This window comes from Hibiscus syriacus, unplaced genomic scaffold (genome assembly GCF_006381635.1).
Source record: "Hibiscus syriacus cultivar Baekdansim isolate YM2019G1 unplaced genomic scaffold, ASM638163v2 tig00112293_pilon, whole genome shotgun sequence".
Lineage (NCBI taxonomy): Eukaryota > Viridiplantae > Streptophyta > Magnoliopsida > Malvales > Malvaceae > Hibiscus > Hibiscus syriacus.
The window spans coordinates 1,264,678-1,280,328 of NW_024063296.1; the positions used below are offsets into that span (position 1 = coordinate 1,264,678).

The following is a 15,651-nucleotide window of genomic DNA, read 5'->3' on the forward strand; positions in this document are numbered from 1 at the left end:
TATGGCGTCTAATTTTTACTTTTTATATGATATTCCTTTTAAATAAATTCAGGTTTTATATGATTTTAATCTTATTTGATAGTGCTTCAATATCATTTTCGTCGTACGTAAGTCTTTGTTTCTAAAAGAAATTTTTGTTACGCCATTCATTCAATTTTTGTGTTTCAACCTAGGGGCTGTTTGTTTGCCTCTTAATGTAATCATTCAGCGCTGAATGCTGAACGGTTCATCATTCAGCGCTGAATGCTGAACGGTTCAGCATTCAGCGCATTTGTTTCGCATCTCTGAATGATTCAGTGCTGATTGATTCAGCAAAACAGTGCTGACTGATTCAGCAAAACAATACTAAATGATTCAGCACAGAAGTACATTATGAATCATTCAGAGCCAGTTATCAAACAACATGTCACATTCAGAGTCAAATAATTCAGAGCCTCTGAATCATTCAGTATTTGAATCATTCAGCGCTTAATCATTATGAAGTAAACAAACAATCCCTTAGTCTCATTGATTACTTTCCGTCAGTGAAGTTGGCATTACCTGAACTGAAATTATTTATATATTTAAAAAAATTAAAATATGGTAATTGTAAAGTATTATGTGTTTATACTTTTTTTAGTTAATTAACCATGGACATTTAAATCTTATAAACATAATTTTTCGAATTTAAACTTGAAATAGTTACAGAGAATGACACTCCCTCTACCACCACTAGGTCACTTGGATAATAGGCAAGTAAATTTTAGACCACATTTTAAATCATTATTGGATGATATTCCTTTAACGGATATTAAAGATTCAATTTTGAATAATAACATAACAAAATGGCAGATATTTATTTATCTTACGTAAATGGATTAAAATTTTATATGTAGTTATTTTTTTTAATAAAATTAAGTTTTTATTAAATATATAATTTTAAGATGATAATTTAAAGGGTGTGAAAAAATCAACTTTTAAATATTTGTTTTATCTTCCACAAAAGTCTAACAATTATAAATAAATCTTTTATCTCTATTTAAAATTAGACCAAATATTATATAATAAAAAAACTGATATAACAAATTATTTCACAAAAATTCAAAGTGTATAAACAAACTAACAAAAACAAAGATTTAAATATAGGAAACTTAAATATAAAAGAATAAATATATAAAATTTCATAATTTTGTTTGTGAAATTAAAAAATATTGTTAATTTATTAAAAATTAATTCATATAAGAGTACTTTTGAGATATTTTACAACATTAAAAGCAATTAATTGAAGTTGCTTTTTAAAAATAAAAAGGGTTAATTACACGGTTGATCACTTATCTTTAGTTTTGTCCATTTTTTGTCACTAATTTCAAAATACATAAGATATGGTCTTACGTTTTATTTAATTAAGATACGGCCACTTTCGTTTTTATTTAATTAAGATGTGGTTACCAAGAGTTAACTACTATTAAAAACAATTAAATATTTTTATATAATCACACATTTGGTCCATGTTATTATATATTCTCTCAATTTAGTCACACTTTTAATAAATTAAAATAAATTTAATTATCCAATAGAAAGATGCACATGTTATGCCAGTAAGGTTGCTCAAAAATACCGACCCGATTGAGCTGATCTGTCGACCCGCTGACCCAGTTAAAAATATTGGGTATTTATATTGATTTTCCTGGTCAGGTACCTGACCAGGTTTCTACTTTCTAGGTCGAGCATGAGTCACAAAATGTTGGTTAATCGAGTACCCATTGACTCACTGCTCGATTTCTATTTTCATTTTCATTTTATATTAAATTTTTATTATAATCCTCAAATTAGTTCACTCTAACATTCTAAAATCCTAATTTCTTAACTTTTGACACCATAACACCATAAAGATCTAAATTCTTAATTTATTAAATTATTTCACATTAACATTCTAAATTATTTTTTAAAATACTTATTTTAACTTCAAAACATTTGAAATTTAATTATGTTTCTTTATTTTAAATTTTAATACATTTTAGTTAAATTATATAATTTGAATTTTTGAACTTTATGTGTGGATTATATATCATAGACTTTAAATTTTAGAATTTTATATAATTTTTAAAAAATATATAATTTAAAGAAAAATAAAAAATTATGAACCAAGTACCTGTGATAAGAATTATATATAATATAATTTTTTATATATTAACTTAAATATATTTTACTATTAACTTAATTTAAAAATATGTAATTTATTTTAATATATTAAAAGTATGATTAAATTGAGAGAATATATAAATAAAAAATATCAAATATGTGAATGTATCAAAATATTTAAATGTTGTTAACGGCTGTTAGCTCCGGGTGATCAAATCTTGTTGAAATAAAAATATAAATAATTATATCTTATGAGTTTTGAAATCAGTGACCAAAAACGTATACAATTAAAAATAAGATTATAAACATGTAGTTAACCCAAATAAAAAAGTAAATTGATATGAAAAGCGTAGAAACGTGGCAAAGTTTGATTGGAAGTGAGTCTTTTCTTGACCAAAAGACTGCATATCTGTCAATTCCTATTTTTTAAACACCATTTTTCCCACGCGCCAAAACGCCGTCTAATACAGTCGACATTCCTTCCATAATATTTGTTCTTCTTAAACTAAACCTTCACAAAAAAAGCACTCCTTGAGAGTTGAAAACTCTGGGAAAAGAAAAAGAAGCCTAAATCTTCCTAATGGAGTTCAAATTCAGAGCGGTTGATTATCAATCTTCGATCTCTGCTCCTTCATCGTCTTCGACCTTCAATCCATCACTGTCGGGTCAAATATTTCGATCTCACCGTAAAGTCATTCTTGGTAAACCGAGACCGTCGAACGGGAGAAGTTGCAGATCAGGGATGAGATAATCGCGTCGGAAATCGCGCGTCGGAGGGCGTTAGAAGCCGAGGTGAGGAGGGAGTTGATGGCCGAACGGGAAACGGCGGCCCGGCAGAGATTTAGGGAAACGGGTTTGTCTTACGAGCAAAGCCTCACGATGCGCCTCGAACCCAGGCTTCCTTTCGTGCCTCACTTGCATAGCCTCAACCGGTGGAGGACTGAGGCTCGTTTCAACTTGTTTCCACCGGCATTGCTGCCGCCGCCGGTCGTGTTCCCCCCACCGCTAACAGAGAATTTGGACTCTCAGGGTAAGGATGCGTCGGAGGACAAAAGGAATAAGCTGATTATACTGGTAAGCCCAAGTATAAATGCGTAAACTTGAAATAACTTTATATACAATGTTTTCTCATGTAAGATCCTTATGCACAATGACCATAGACGCAAGAACCCTTTTGAGTGTATGGGTTGGGTCGTTTAACTAGCCAACAAAGATCAAGCCTTTGAGACCATTAGCTAATGTTGCCGTAGTACTAGATTTGTGTTTGTATATTAGCTTAATGGTGTTCGTTTCGCGTTTGATGGTGTTGCAATTGGCACAAGTAATGCATCTAGAGTTTGCAATTAATTCATATTGTTAAGCCTTGTTGTTTCCTAATGAGACCTTGCAGCCATGGATCAATGATGAAGATATTTTTCCGAGATTGCCGTAGCTGCTTTTACTCGGTGTGTTATAGTGATCTATTTCATTCTTCCTAGAGTACAATAGATTGATGATGAATTTTCTGTTCCATTAGCAACATCCTTTTTCATGACTTGTTACAATGTGGGTCTCATTGCTCTGCATTGCTCAAACATTTATGCTTCCTTTTGTCAAGTTATCTGGAATTGTAGCAACGGATGGCAGCTGCATGCTTCATTTTGTTTCGGATCCTTCATGCATTGCATGTATGCTTCTACATGATTTATTGATCATTTTCTTTGGGATCTCAATTCAAGTTCATCTGATCTTTGGTATTCTGTTGTCTGCTTCAAAAGTTTCTCATGGCAGCCGAGAAAAAACCAATATATCTGTTAGATTTTCAGGAAAGAAAGGCCGATGGTTAGATTTATTTTTGTTGGAAAGGCCGATGGTACAGTGATTGGCAATCGTTTAATTGATTCTTTTGTGTAACATATGCAGCCTAAGCCTGATCCTAATCGTGTTATTGGAGCAAAGCGGAAAACACCACCTCCAGCAGGAACCAGCAAATTGCGTCAACTGTTAATTAGCTCGAAGGTGAAACAAAATGATGAATGGAGGTGTGCCATTTGTCGTATCAATGTCACGAGTGAGAAAACTCTGGCTGAACACCTTGGAGGTAAAAAGCACAAGGCTAACGAAGGAAGGAAAAAAGCAAAGAAGATGGAGAAGAATTCCGAGAGAAGGTTTACTGAAGAGAAACCTGCAGATTCCCTTGAGATGAAATGTGCATCAACTGAAATGGATGACATGGAGAAGACACCCAAACTTAGCAATGAAAAGATAAAGAATGAAGAGGATGAGCAGCTGATTACGATAGAGGGAAAGGCGAAATGGTTTCTGCAAAAGAAATCTGCAGATTTCCTTGAGAAACACACTCCAACTGCAATGGATGAGATGAAGAAGACACCATTTAGCAAAAAGAGAAAATTTAAGTTTTGGTGTGAAATCTGTTCAGTCGGTACGCATTCTAGGGTGGTAATGAAAAATCATAAAACAGGGAAAAAGCACACTCGACGACTCCTTGAAGTCGGTAAACGTAATGTAGCTGCCCTCACTACTGCCACCACAGATACCGTCATTGAGCAGGGAAGATATAATGATGCTTAGATGCCAACAGTCTCTAATGCGATTTCTAATGAAGCAAAGCTAAATTTAGGTCTGTAATTACCTTCTGAGATTTCTAATCAGATTAGTTTAGCTGAAACCCAAAATGTACCCAAGATTGATCGATTATTAAATGCCAAGGGTTTAGAGCTAAAATGCCATTAGTTTTGACCTTGTTGAATCATTATCTGATCCAAAAGGGTGCATGAATTTATACCTAACAGTCAAGCTCTCTTCTGTAACATTTGGACAAACTTTCACCATGCACTTGGACATCATTTGGTGCTTGCATTTGCTTCAGGACCTTGGTTTCGGACCCACATACACCCTCAAATATTGATGTTTGTGGTCGCATTCTAATTGGAAGTGATCGAAAGTGAACTTCCAGCCTACAACAAATACCCATTTCAAGTAGCAAGATGGAAATGTCAACTACGGAAGCTAAGCAGCAAAATTTTGTAAATCTCTCAACAACCATTCACACCACAGAAAATTGCAAGGAAGCAATTTTATATATGCCCACTATATTTTCTTTACAAAAAGAGGAACGAGAAGAACATATATCAATTAAAAGAGGGGCAGTTAGGCAAGCTAAATTCACTTAGTTCTCAACCCCTCCAACTAAGCAACTTCTATTACAAGAGACTTAAACCCTCAATGCCACCTGATCCTGCCATGAGATCTTTCTTTTCCCGACTCTGTTCGGTCCGTTTCCGGTGTTCCTGCAGGTTGATATTTTAATATCATTGTGCTGCCAGTCGCATGGAATTCGGATCGTACTTTTCTTGAATTCCTCTATTCTCTTTGAATTGTCCATGGACTGCAATTCTTCCTCTCTCTGCAATGGAAGACAAATTGAGATGAAATTAGTTTGTTTTAAAAGATAGCATGGGGGTTGTGATGAATATAACTTGTCATGGCTATAAATAGATTACCGAAATCTGTTTTAAATCGAAAATTGGTTTCATGGTTTGAGCAGTAGCCTCCCTTCCACCGTAAAGCCTTTCCCTCTGATTTAAATCAAGAATCGGTGAAGACCTTTGCAAAAGAGCATCACCCTTACCATTGATATTTTTGTGCTGCTTCTGGTTTAAGTCAAACATATGAGAATGATGAATGAAAGAGGCTTCCTTTTCACTATAGGTCTTTCTCTTTTGGCTCAGACCGAACGACATAGCTAGGCGGCGCAAACTACTTCCCCTTCCTGTTGAATTCTTCTCCTTCACATTGGATTTACTTCTAACCACCGTATTCGGTGGCTGCACAAAGTTCCAGCTGGCTTCGATGCTTGATGAACGGTTTTGCATCAAGAACTTGTGCCTCCTCAAAAACCTAAGAACAAAATCCCGGTCAAAACCGAAATATGAACTCTATATTGGTATCTAAGATTCTAAGGTAAAATGTAAAGGAGGTACAACATCATACCGAACTTCGGCCGACAGGGTCAGTCTTCGCTCTTTCATCTTCTGCAATTTCTTTCTCATGGCATCTGTTTCCTGAAAACATAAAGCATCCCTCAAATTCTATTGGAGAAAGCATTCCATTTAGAACACATTAAGGATTTAGGTCGAAAAATCAACAATTTAATCATCAAACATAGCAATGAATTGAAATAAATACATATATCAATGGAAACTAGAAGATCCAATTCTTAAAGATTGAAAAAATAAAACAAGAACACCAGCACCAACTCTAAATAATCTGGGGAAAAATGTTACCATGTGCAAGTCTTCAAAGTCTTGCAAAAGACTCTGGTGCTTGAACCTCATCCTTTGGTCCACGTACATCGCACATGGAGAATACTCTATGGCAGCAACAACCCCTTTCATCTTATTCATGGTTAAAGATCACAAGGTTAAGGTTCAGAGAAAGAACCCAGAAGGCCAAAATAAGGAAATACAAAGGAGAGAGAAAAAGGGGGGCGGGCAGAAGAAGTGTCTTTGATGAAAAAGGGAAAGAAAGAAAGAGAGAGAGAGAGAGGTAGGAAGGTTATCGTTTTGCTGTTTTGTCTGTGGAAAACTCTGACCGAGACAAAAGAGAAAGACCAACGAAGGCCATATGACAACTTGGTGGAAAAACATGTTTTTTTTCTTCTTTTGCTGAGACTAGAAAGACAGAGAATAAGATTGGTTTTCTTTTGATTTTCTTGGTCTTTGTCTGTTTCATTCCCCACCCCCAAAGAAAGAGAGAGAAAAGGGTAAAGGCGAAGCCTTTGATGCAAGAAGTGGGATGAAAAGGGAAGATGGCAGCAAAAGGATAAAAAATAGGTTTTCCCTGTTTGAACTCAGGTGTTTCAGCTGTTGGTTTCAATGAAGAAAGAGATGGTTTTTATTTCACATTGCTCCAGCCTATATCCAATTTCCCACCATGACCTCTTTGTTTTCAAGGAATGGTGGTGTACCCTAATGAATAGTGGTGATGGTGAAACCCGCTAGTTTTCACCCGCCATGTGCTTCGCTTGGTTTGCCAATCCATCTGTTATGTGGAATGCGACAGTAAAATTGAAACAAACAGGGTTAATTGCACGATAGATCCTCAAGAATTCTGATTCTTTTTAACCAGTCTGAGAGTTTTACTTTCCATGTGAAACTTAAAACAATGGCATGGAATTATGTCAAAAGTTTTGGAGAACCAAAAAGGTTTTGGGAAAAAAACATGTAATCTGTGTTGCTCTAACTGTTTGTTTTCTTCTGTTGAACTGTTTAAAAGCAGTTGGCATGCACTTTCTAAATCAAGTTGGCCATTTCCACCATTGATGACACTTTGTGCCTTGTGGTGCTCATGACTGTTTGCAAAATCAGAATTTGGTCTGGAACTGAAATGTGAAGGAGCTGTTGGTGTGTAATGAGAAGAGAAATATTGAATTTAGGTGTGCATTAAGGTTGGAACATTCATAGGCTCGTATGGAGGCAATATGGTAGAGATGTACCGAGAGATGGTCGAAGATAGTTGTTTCCCTGAAAATTTTAATTCTTATATAATTTAAATATTTTTATATTTTTTATTAATAATTTGTATCCGTCATCCTTATTTATAAATTCATCCATTCTAATATAAAAGCTTGCATCCAATACGAAAGACTTTTAATTTTCAACTAGACCATGACTCTAGGGTTTGAACTTGTTTTGGAGGAACAAGTCATGGGAGTAGCTGGCTTTTGTTGAATGTCTAACGCACGATTTTAATGATTGCTGCTTGTGGTCATATGGAGAGATCAAACTAGAAAAGCTATGATAAAATGACTTACTTTAAACCATGGTAGTAAGTACGTAAGTATTTTATTTGCTTTAAGAAGTTATTCAAAAATTATCCGATTAATCTAGATAAAATATTATAAGTATATATTAAAATACAATTTCAAGATTTATTTTTTTTTTTAATTATAATGTCAAGATTTAAACTTCAAATTTAATATATCATCCGCTCAGAAAAGATGGGTCATCGAAATTTGTCATACTTAGCTCGAAGAGAATAGATGCATCAATTGTCTCGAAGAGAATAGATGCATCGATTGTCAGGCTAAAATGACTCTTGAAAGAGAAGAAGGAACTCATGTCCTTACCAACCCTCCGAAGAAAATTGTTCCGTTATTACGAGCTGATACTAGAGGATTGGCTACTCTAAGACCGTAGGCTATGATGTAGCCATATTACTCAATGTAACAAAAAAATAAAGTCTCATCCGCTCGATCAATTTAGTTTATGGGCCTTTTCAAGTTGGGTTGGAACTATGCAACATAATGAAACAAAATTGGGCCTGAGATAAGCAACCCTAAAAGGAAAAGAAAAGAGAGAAAGAAAGCATCCACCTTATCTTCTTCTGCTATATATGCTTTGTGTAAAAAGATCTGATTTTTATTTTCTGGGCAAACAGAACCTCCAAAGGATATGGCTTCGTCGAGTATTGTGACTGCTCAAATATCAAATCAACTTGGAACCATTGATTGGAAAAAGCCTATCTCTTCACTCTATCATGGTAACTCTCTCTCTCTCTTCCTGTTTGGTTGCTGAGAAAATATAGGATCGGAATAGACCATGATAAAAGTTTTGATTTTAATTTAAGGGTTTGTTCCAGTGATTATTATTCATAAGAAATGAAGTATTAGGCAGCATGGCTGAAATTGTTGTACCGGATCCCATTTTAATTTCTTTTAAATTGTAATATATTCTTTCCACTGATGTTATCAGGTAACCTTAATTTGAATAAAAATCTAGCTGGTAAGCAGTTTTTATCAATGTCGGATCCTACAAAATCCGAGCGGAGCTATAAATCTCTACGCGTATACGGTTTGTTTGGAGGTAAAAAGGAAAACGGTGAGAAGGGTGATGAACCTTCCAAGGTAATGGTAACATTTGTTTGTTATCTATGCCACATGTGAATATCAACCATTATTTTACAAAAATGGTTGCATTAGTATCTGCATCGAGTAGCTTGCGATCTGAATTATGAGGACAATAGCCCCTTTAGCATTGCTATAGTCCGATCCATGCTATCATATTGTTGTGGCCTTTTTATTATAGTTGCTAATACTAGTTTTGTTGGCTCCAGCCTTGTCTATAACTGAAAATGATGCTTCAAATTATGCCTTAGGTGCACTTATCCCTCAGTTCCAATGACCTTTTAAGTTTTCCTTTAAACCGTTATTTGTATTTTACTTACAACAACAACAGAACCCCATTCCCATATGTAATGGGGTAAGGGGAGGTAGGGTAGTAGGCTGCCCTCAATGCTAGTTTGAGAGCAGCTTCCGTGGAAGACCTCCGGCAGTCAGAAAATTAAAAATGGAGATAAAATGCAATACATGTATAAATAAATAAATAAATACATAGTTGAACAGTCTTCATATGCATTTTTCATATGCGTGAATCGAATGGGAAGTAATCCATGCAAATAAATTCCTGCGTTAAAAATCTCTGCATATAGACAGAAACGTAAGACCCGACTAAATTTAAAAAGAGGAAACATGAAGAGAAAGATACATAAAAGTCAACAATAGCAAGCTAAGAGAAAGAATAATGTCAAATGGGTTAAAACCTAAACTAAGGCAACACTACTCCGCTACCCTAGTTCTAAGTTTTCATAAATTCAAATGACAGAAACATATAAAAAGTAGAAGTCATGGAAATTACTACAAAGGAATTAAAAGAAGATAGAGATGATACACCCTATTGATGTGATCCGTACTACTCGGCTACCCTGGTCTTAAGTCTCTATACTTTCCTATCAGAGGTAATGTCCTCGGTAATGACTAAATCCTTCAAATCAGATCTCAAGCAGTCTTCCCACTTCCTCCTTGGTCGTCTTCTCCTTCTGGCACCGTCGACTGTAATAGACTCTACCCTCCTGACCGCATCCGACGGTTGTCGCCGAAGGACATGCCCAAACCACCGTAGTCTTCCCTCCTTCAATTTTTTGGATACAAACACCATCCCCAAGGACATCCTAATTGCAGAGTTTGGTATCATGTCCCACAGAGTCCTACCACATGTCCATCGAAGTATTCTCATTTTTGCGACCTCCATCCTCTTTACGTGATCCTTCTTGATTGCCCAACATTCTGATCCATACAGTAGCGCTGGTCTTATTGCCATTCTATAAAATTTTCCTTTAAGTTTTTGAGGCACCTTCTTGTTACACAAAACTCCAGTAGCAACCCTCCACTTTAGCCATCCCGCCTTTATACGGTGTGTAACGTCATCATCTATCCCCCATCTTTATGTATCATCTTGAAACAATCCTTTAATGGGAGAACGTGTCCTTCTATGTATACTTCTACATCTTCATCGTTTTGGTTCCCACTGAAGTTTGAACATAAATACTCTGTCTTTTCAATATTGATCCTTAGGTCTTTTTCTTCTAAAGCAGTCTTCTAGGTAGCCAGTCTACTATTTAGCTCGGTTCTTGTTTCTGCAACTAGGACATTGTCGTCAGCGAAAAGCATACACCATGGAACACCGTCTGATGTCGCACAATAAATGTCGTCCATAATCAAGGCGAAATGTAAGGGCTAAGAGCCAATCCCTAGTGGAGTTCGATTTCCACCGAATGCTCGGTGTCGCCAACTGTAGTCCTGACGTATGTAGTATATCTACAGTACATATCACGAATCGCCGAATATAAGCAGATGGGATCCGTCTCATTTCCAAACGTCTTCCAGATCGTATCGCGGGGAACGCTACCATACGCTTCTCAAGGTCAATGAACGCCATGTGAAGATCTCTATTTTTTCCCTATATTTCTCCATAAGCCGTCGAAGTAGATGAATTGCCTCCGTAGCAGACCTGCCTGGCATAAAGCCAAATTGGTTTTCCGAAACCTTAGTAACCTGTCTCAACCTAGCCTCTATCACCCTTTCCCATAGCTTCATGGTATGGCTGAGTAATTAATACTCTGTAGTTGCCACAACGTTGGGGATCTCCTTTATTCTTATAGATTGGTATCACCGTAGACTCTCTCCACCTCAGGCATCTTGGCAGTCTCTAAAATAATATTAAAGATGTGGTCAACCACTTAACTCCCTCTTCTCTAGGGCCAACCACACAGTGATAGGAATTTGATCTGGACCGACAACTTTGTCCCTCCCCATCTTTCTAAGAGCCATTTTGACTTCCTCAAACCCAATCCTACTTGTAGGGCAGTCATTGGCCGTAGTATAATGGTCGGTTGACCCATCAATGGTACTATCTCTACAGGGAGAGGCACCGTCATTAAATAAGCCGAAGAAGTAATTACCCAAAAAACCCTCTAATATCATGATCTTCACTAAAAGAAACACCATTGTTGTCCTTAATAAACCTAATGCTACCTAGATCATTATTCCTATTCTCCCTGGATTTAGTCTGAAGATGCCGTTTTGTCCTTCCTTGGTGTCTAATCTCTTACATTTCCTTGTATGTCTATCCTTTGCTTTAGCCACCGTTTTCTTGGCTTCCCGCTTTGCCTCCTTGTATCTTTGTTTAGCTCTCGATCTTTCTTCGTCGTCATTGCATTATAGAAACTCCTGAAGCAAGTTACTTTGTCTTCACTTAGTTTGGACTTCGTCGTTCCACCACCACTATTTTTTATGTTCCTTGACCTTTCCTGTCGACAACCCAAGGGTGTTTTTGTCTACCTCTGATGGAATTTGCCATATTTTCCATAAATATCTGCATTATTGAGTTTGTAGTTCCAAAATCTATATTTGACATAACCTTACTCCTAAAGTCATCTGTCGCTCCATTTAAGTTCTCCAAAGGATCCTAGGTTACCAAGTTTAGCCCTATTAGTGCTCCACCTGTGGTGTACGCGGAACATCAAAACCAACAATCTGTGTTGTGATGCACATGCCTCTTCAGGGAACACCTTACAGTCAATGCAAGCCCATCGATCCCGATTTCGAACCAGGATGTAGCGATTTGAGTACAATGTCCCCGCTATGGAAGAATCAAGTTCAAATCTCTCTTGTTAAAGGAGTTAGTGACCACCATATCGTGTGCAGTAGCAATCAAGCAATGTACGCCCTCCTCATTCCTACTACCAAAACCGAAACCCCCATGAACACCGTCATACCCGTCGGTTGCACTACTTATATGGCCATTGAAGTCTCTCCTATGAAAACTCTTTGGTCATCCGGAATGCTCTTAATAACATCATCTAACTGATCCCAGAAGCAACGTTTTCCCCTCCCCTAGGCCAACGTGTGGGGCGTATACTGAAAGGACATTCACCACTTCCGCTTCTATAATAACCTTAATCATCATGATTCTGTCCCGGTATCTACAAATTTCACTACATTTTCCTTGAGCCTAGAGGAAACCAAGATACCCACCCCATTTCTAGCATTATCGCCTGAATACCACAATTTGTACCCATTACACTCTCTGGCGCGAGCCGATTTCCACCTAGTCTCCTGAATACAAAATCTATTTCCTATTACTAAGTACGTCGGTCAGCTCCAGTAGCCTAGCATTTAATGTGCCTACATTCAACGAACAAACTCTAAGTCTAGTCTCCTTGACACCACTTTGTCGAGCCCTCCCCCTATACACTCTATGGGATCTAAAAGACATGATCTCAAGTAATCATCTATAGCCGAAGCTATGAGGAACTAACAATAAATAGTAGTAATAAACTGGTTAATAAAACCCAGCTGATACAAGTCAGATCTCCAGGCAATTAATAATAATTTGAAATTAAAAAAGAAATCCATATAATCAAGACCTCAATTTTATCAATCAATAATCCAAATCCGAACAAATTATGAAAAATCCAAATCGAACAATGCAACCAATTACAACCTCAACAGTATCAACCAATAATCAAAAGAAAATCAAAACAAAAAAATCAAAACCCAACACTGTAAAGTACTAGAAGAGCCAAAACAGAAATCAGAACCTGAAAATTTACGGATCAATACAAATCTATTCAGATCCACAGCCAATTAGCTTGATTCAAGTTCTAGTTCAAGTTTCATAACCAAAGATAGCACAATTTACATATAAACCGAAAGAGACAATTTGGCAAGCAGATCTGTTTTTGTTAAACTAATGAAAACGAGCTCAGCCTAGTGATATGGAAAGTAATGTTTTGATTCACGGGGGGAAACAATGTAGAATTACAACTATCTTAGAAAAACAAAAGATTCAGATCAACATCTACTCAAACAAAAATTTAAATAAACAAAGTGGGTATTCAATATCTTTAGATCTACCGAGCTTACGGCAAGTTATGTAAAAATAGAACAAAAAATAAAAGAAGATAAGATCTAAATTTCTAAAATTAGGTTTCGCTACAGACTAGACTGCTAAGGATAATAATAATTTTCACAAGATTGGTTAAGAAGAAACTACTGGTATTGCCAGGTTCACGGCAGATATTCGGCAGATACCGGTCCCTGCAGCTTAAAGAGAAAGGAAATGGGGAGAGAAGATACTTGTACTAAAATTGCAGTACTGAATCTGAAACTCTAAAGAGAAAGAACAATATACAATTCAAACAAAAATTAGAAAATTGAAAGAAGCAATCAAAACATCAAGATTATGAAACAGAAACGATTTAAAAACTGATCAAGTAAAAAGTAGTTACTTAACCCTAATTGCATACCTAATTTACCTGTGCTTGCCGGGGTGGCCTCTTTAAGTTAGAGCTGTTCTTGAACAGCAAGTATCTTGCTTGCCTTGTAAAAAAGTCTCAGTGTTTTTGCAATTTATAAACCTGTTTGGCAACCCAGAAAACAGAGTCAAATTGTTCTTTCCGAGTTTTTCAAATCTGAAAACAATATCTCAGTTATTCATTTGTATTTTACTTATTATGCTAATTGTTTATGCGAAACATATTGCTAGCATTTGATCTTGGTAGTTGGGTAGATCAATGTCGATATGAGAAACAGGCCACTTATTACTAGTTATGTTGATCTTCTTATTTTACCGCTATTTTATTTTATCAATTGAAAGATAATGGAAACAGGCCACTTTTGTATCCATGGGTGGAATGTATCCAATGACGTTGTCTGCAAAATTAAGGGAGTCAAGTCTATATGCCATGATGATTTATTGTCTGTTTTCTGCATTATAAAACATGTTCATATACATAGAGAGAGATTATTGTTCATATGTCTTATCATTAGATTCGCACTGTGTTTCATGATCACTAATCCGTTTCGAAGTGCCAAAATTGATTGGCGCTACACGAGCTTCATCATCATTCACAATTGCACTTGATAGTTAAAAGATTGTACCATGGTTGACTCTACCTCCTTGGAAACTAATGTGTCTTTCCTACTAATTTTATTTTAGGCAGGAATTCTTGGAAATATGCAAAACCTCTACGAGACAGTGAAGAAAGCACAAATGGTTGTCCAGGTTGAGGCTGTGCGAGTGCAAAAAGAACTCGCCGCGTACGGATCTTTTCTGTTAGCTGCTATTAATTTTACTACTTAACTTAATTTCTTTCCGTTGTGAATTCCATTTTTTCCCATTCTAATGCAGAGCGGAGTTCGATGGCTACTGTGAAGGTGAACTCATAAAGGTATATTATTTTACGGTTCTTTCTTTTGTTCTAGTTCTAGCATTGCGGTATACTCTGTTGCTGCTTTATATCTCAAGCCGGCTGTATGATGCATCTCTCTATTATTTTCTTTTCAGGCAACATTATCCGGAAATCAGCAACCCATACGCATAGAGATTACTGAGGCAGCAATGGAATTGGGTGCAGAAGTGAGTATGATTATTAAACTACCTCCCCACAAGATTATTCGAGATCAATCCATCCTCTATTATAGTCATGCCGTGGGTTATTTTTATTTTTAAAATCCTTCCAAGGAATCCTTCGGGAAGGAACCGTTTTGAACTTCCACTTGTTTAGTGGGGTCTCGATACTAAGCCATCTTGGGCTGCAATTATAAGCCATTGAGAAGAATTTTAATTCCGTTTTGCATGGTTTTGCTCGATTCCTATATCAAGTTGCTAACTTTTTATTCTTAATTCTTGCAGAAGCTATCACTTTTAGTTAATGAAGCATATAAGGATGCACACCAAAAAAGTGTCGAGGTGATAATCTCACGATCTTTCATAATTACCAGATGGATTCTTTTCCGTAATCATTTTGCCGATGATATTCCTTTTTGCCATTTTCTTAGGCTATGAAGGAAAGAATGAGTGACCTTGCACAAAGCTTAGGAATGCCACAAGGTCTCAATGAGGGATTAAAACAACAATAATCTCTCAAATATGCATGCGGATGGAGCTTGGTGAGGTTTGAAGCAACGATAATCTCTCAACTTGCTCCGTGGTTAGGTTCGTTTTGCATACCGACCAATGGTAGAAATGCTCGTTTTGTACTTTTTTCTGTGAATTTCCATTGTGAGTTTCGTTTCCCTGATCGAACTCACACTCTGTTCTAAAACGCCTTGATTTTACGTAAGTTATTATTTCTAATTATAGTTGAATTCATTGCCTTTCAATGTCATTTCCATACCTATTTTCT

General features: G+C 36.3%; 3 protein-coding genes across 3 annotated transcripts; 2 read left to right on the forward strand and 1 right to left on the reverse strand.

The window, feature by feature from the left end:
• Positions 1-2,693: 2,693 nt before the first annotated feature.
• LOC120177619 lies at positions 2,694-4,800 on the forward strand. The gene is made up of 2 exons (XM_039183704.1): positions 2,694-3,195; positions 4,024-4,800. Exons 1-2 carry the CDS (start codon positions 2,929-2,931, stop codon positions 4,690-4,692), a joined length of 936 nt encoding a protein of 311 aa, XP_039039635.1. The 5' UTR covers positions 2,694-2,928; the 3' UTR covers positions 4,693-4,800.
• A 386-nt stretch (positions 4,801-5,186) lies between these two features.
• LOC120177665 lies at positions 5,187-6,631 on the reverse strand. Its single transcript, XM_039183739.1, has 4 exons — positions 6,408-6,631; positions 6,115-6,185; positions 5,625-6,021; positions 5,187-5,527 (listed from the first exon to the last, which is right to left on the reverse strand). The coding sequence occupies exons 1-4, from the start codon at positions 6,525-6,527 to the stop codon at positions 5,336-5,338; spliced, it is 780 nt and encodes a 259-aa protein (XP_039039670.1). The 5' UTR covers positions 6,528-6,631; the 3' UTR covers positions 5,187-5,335.
• A 1,907-nt stretch (positions 6,632-8,538) lies between these two features.
• On the forward strand, positions 8,539-15,602 carry LOC120177646 (nucleoid-associated protein At2g24020, chloroplastic-like). Its single transcript, XM_039183720.1, has 7 exons — positions 8,539-8,664; positions 8,877-9,028; positions 14,463-14,563; positions 14,655-14,694; positions 14,811-14,882; positions 15,159-15,215; positions 15,305-15,602. The coding sequence occupies exons 1-7, from the start codon at positions 8,577-8,579 to the stop codon at positions 15,383-15,385; spliced, it is 591 nt and encodes a 196-aa protein (XP_039039651.1). The 5' UTR covers positions 8,539-8,576; the 3' UTR covers positions 15,386-15,602.
• Positions 15,603-15,651: the final 49 nt, after the last annotated feature.

Bases quoted from the DNA above. Each gene is read 5' to 3' on its own strand.
- LOC120177619 (XM_039183704.1), top strand. From the start codon at position 2,929: ATGGCCGAACGGGAAACGGCGGCCCGGCAGAGATTTAGGGAAACGGGT. The intron at 3,196-4,023 runs GTAAGCCCAAGT...TAACATATGCAG, and splicing joins GGAATAAGCTGATTATACTG to CCTAAGCCTGATCCTAATCG.
- LOC120177665 (XM_039183739.1), bottom strand. From the start codon at position 6,527: ATGAATAAGATGAAAGGGGTTGTTGCTGCCATAGAGTATTCTCCATGT. The intron at 6,022-6,114 runs GTATGATGTTGT...TTTTGTTCTTAG, and splicing joins ACCCTGTCGGCCGAAGTTCG to GTTTTTGAGGAGGCACAAGT. The intron at 5,528-5,624 runs GTAATCTATTTA...CTTCCATTGCAG, and splicing joins TCGATTTAAAACAGATTTCG to AGAGAGGAAGAATTGCAGTC.
- LOC120177646 (XM_039183720.1), top strand. From the start codon at position 8,577: ATGGCTTCGTCGAGTATTGTGACTGCTCAAATATCAAATCAACTTGGA. The intron at 14,564-14,654 runs GTACGGATCTTT...ATTCTAATGCAG, and splicing joins GTGCAAAAAGAACTCGCCGC to AGCGGAGTTCGATGGCTACT. The intron at 15,216-15,304 runs GTGATAATCTCA...CCATTTTCTTAG, and splicing joins CACACCAAAAAAGTGTCGAG to GCTATGAAGGAAAGAATGAG.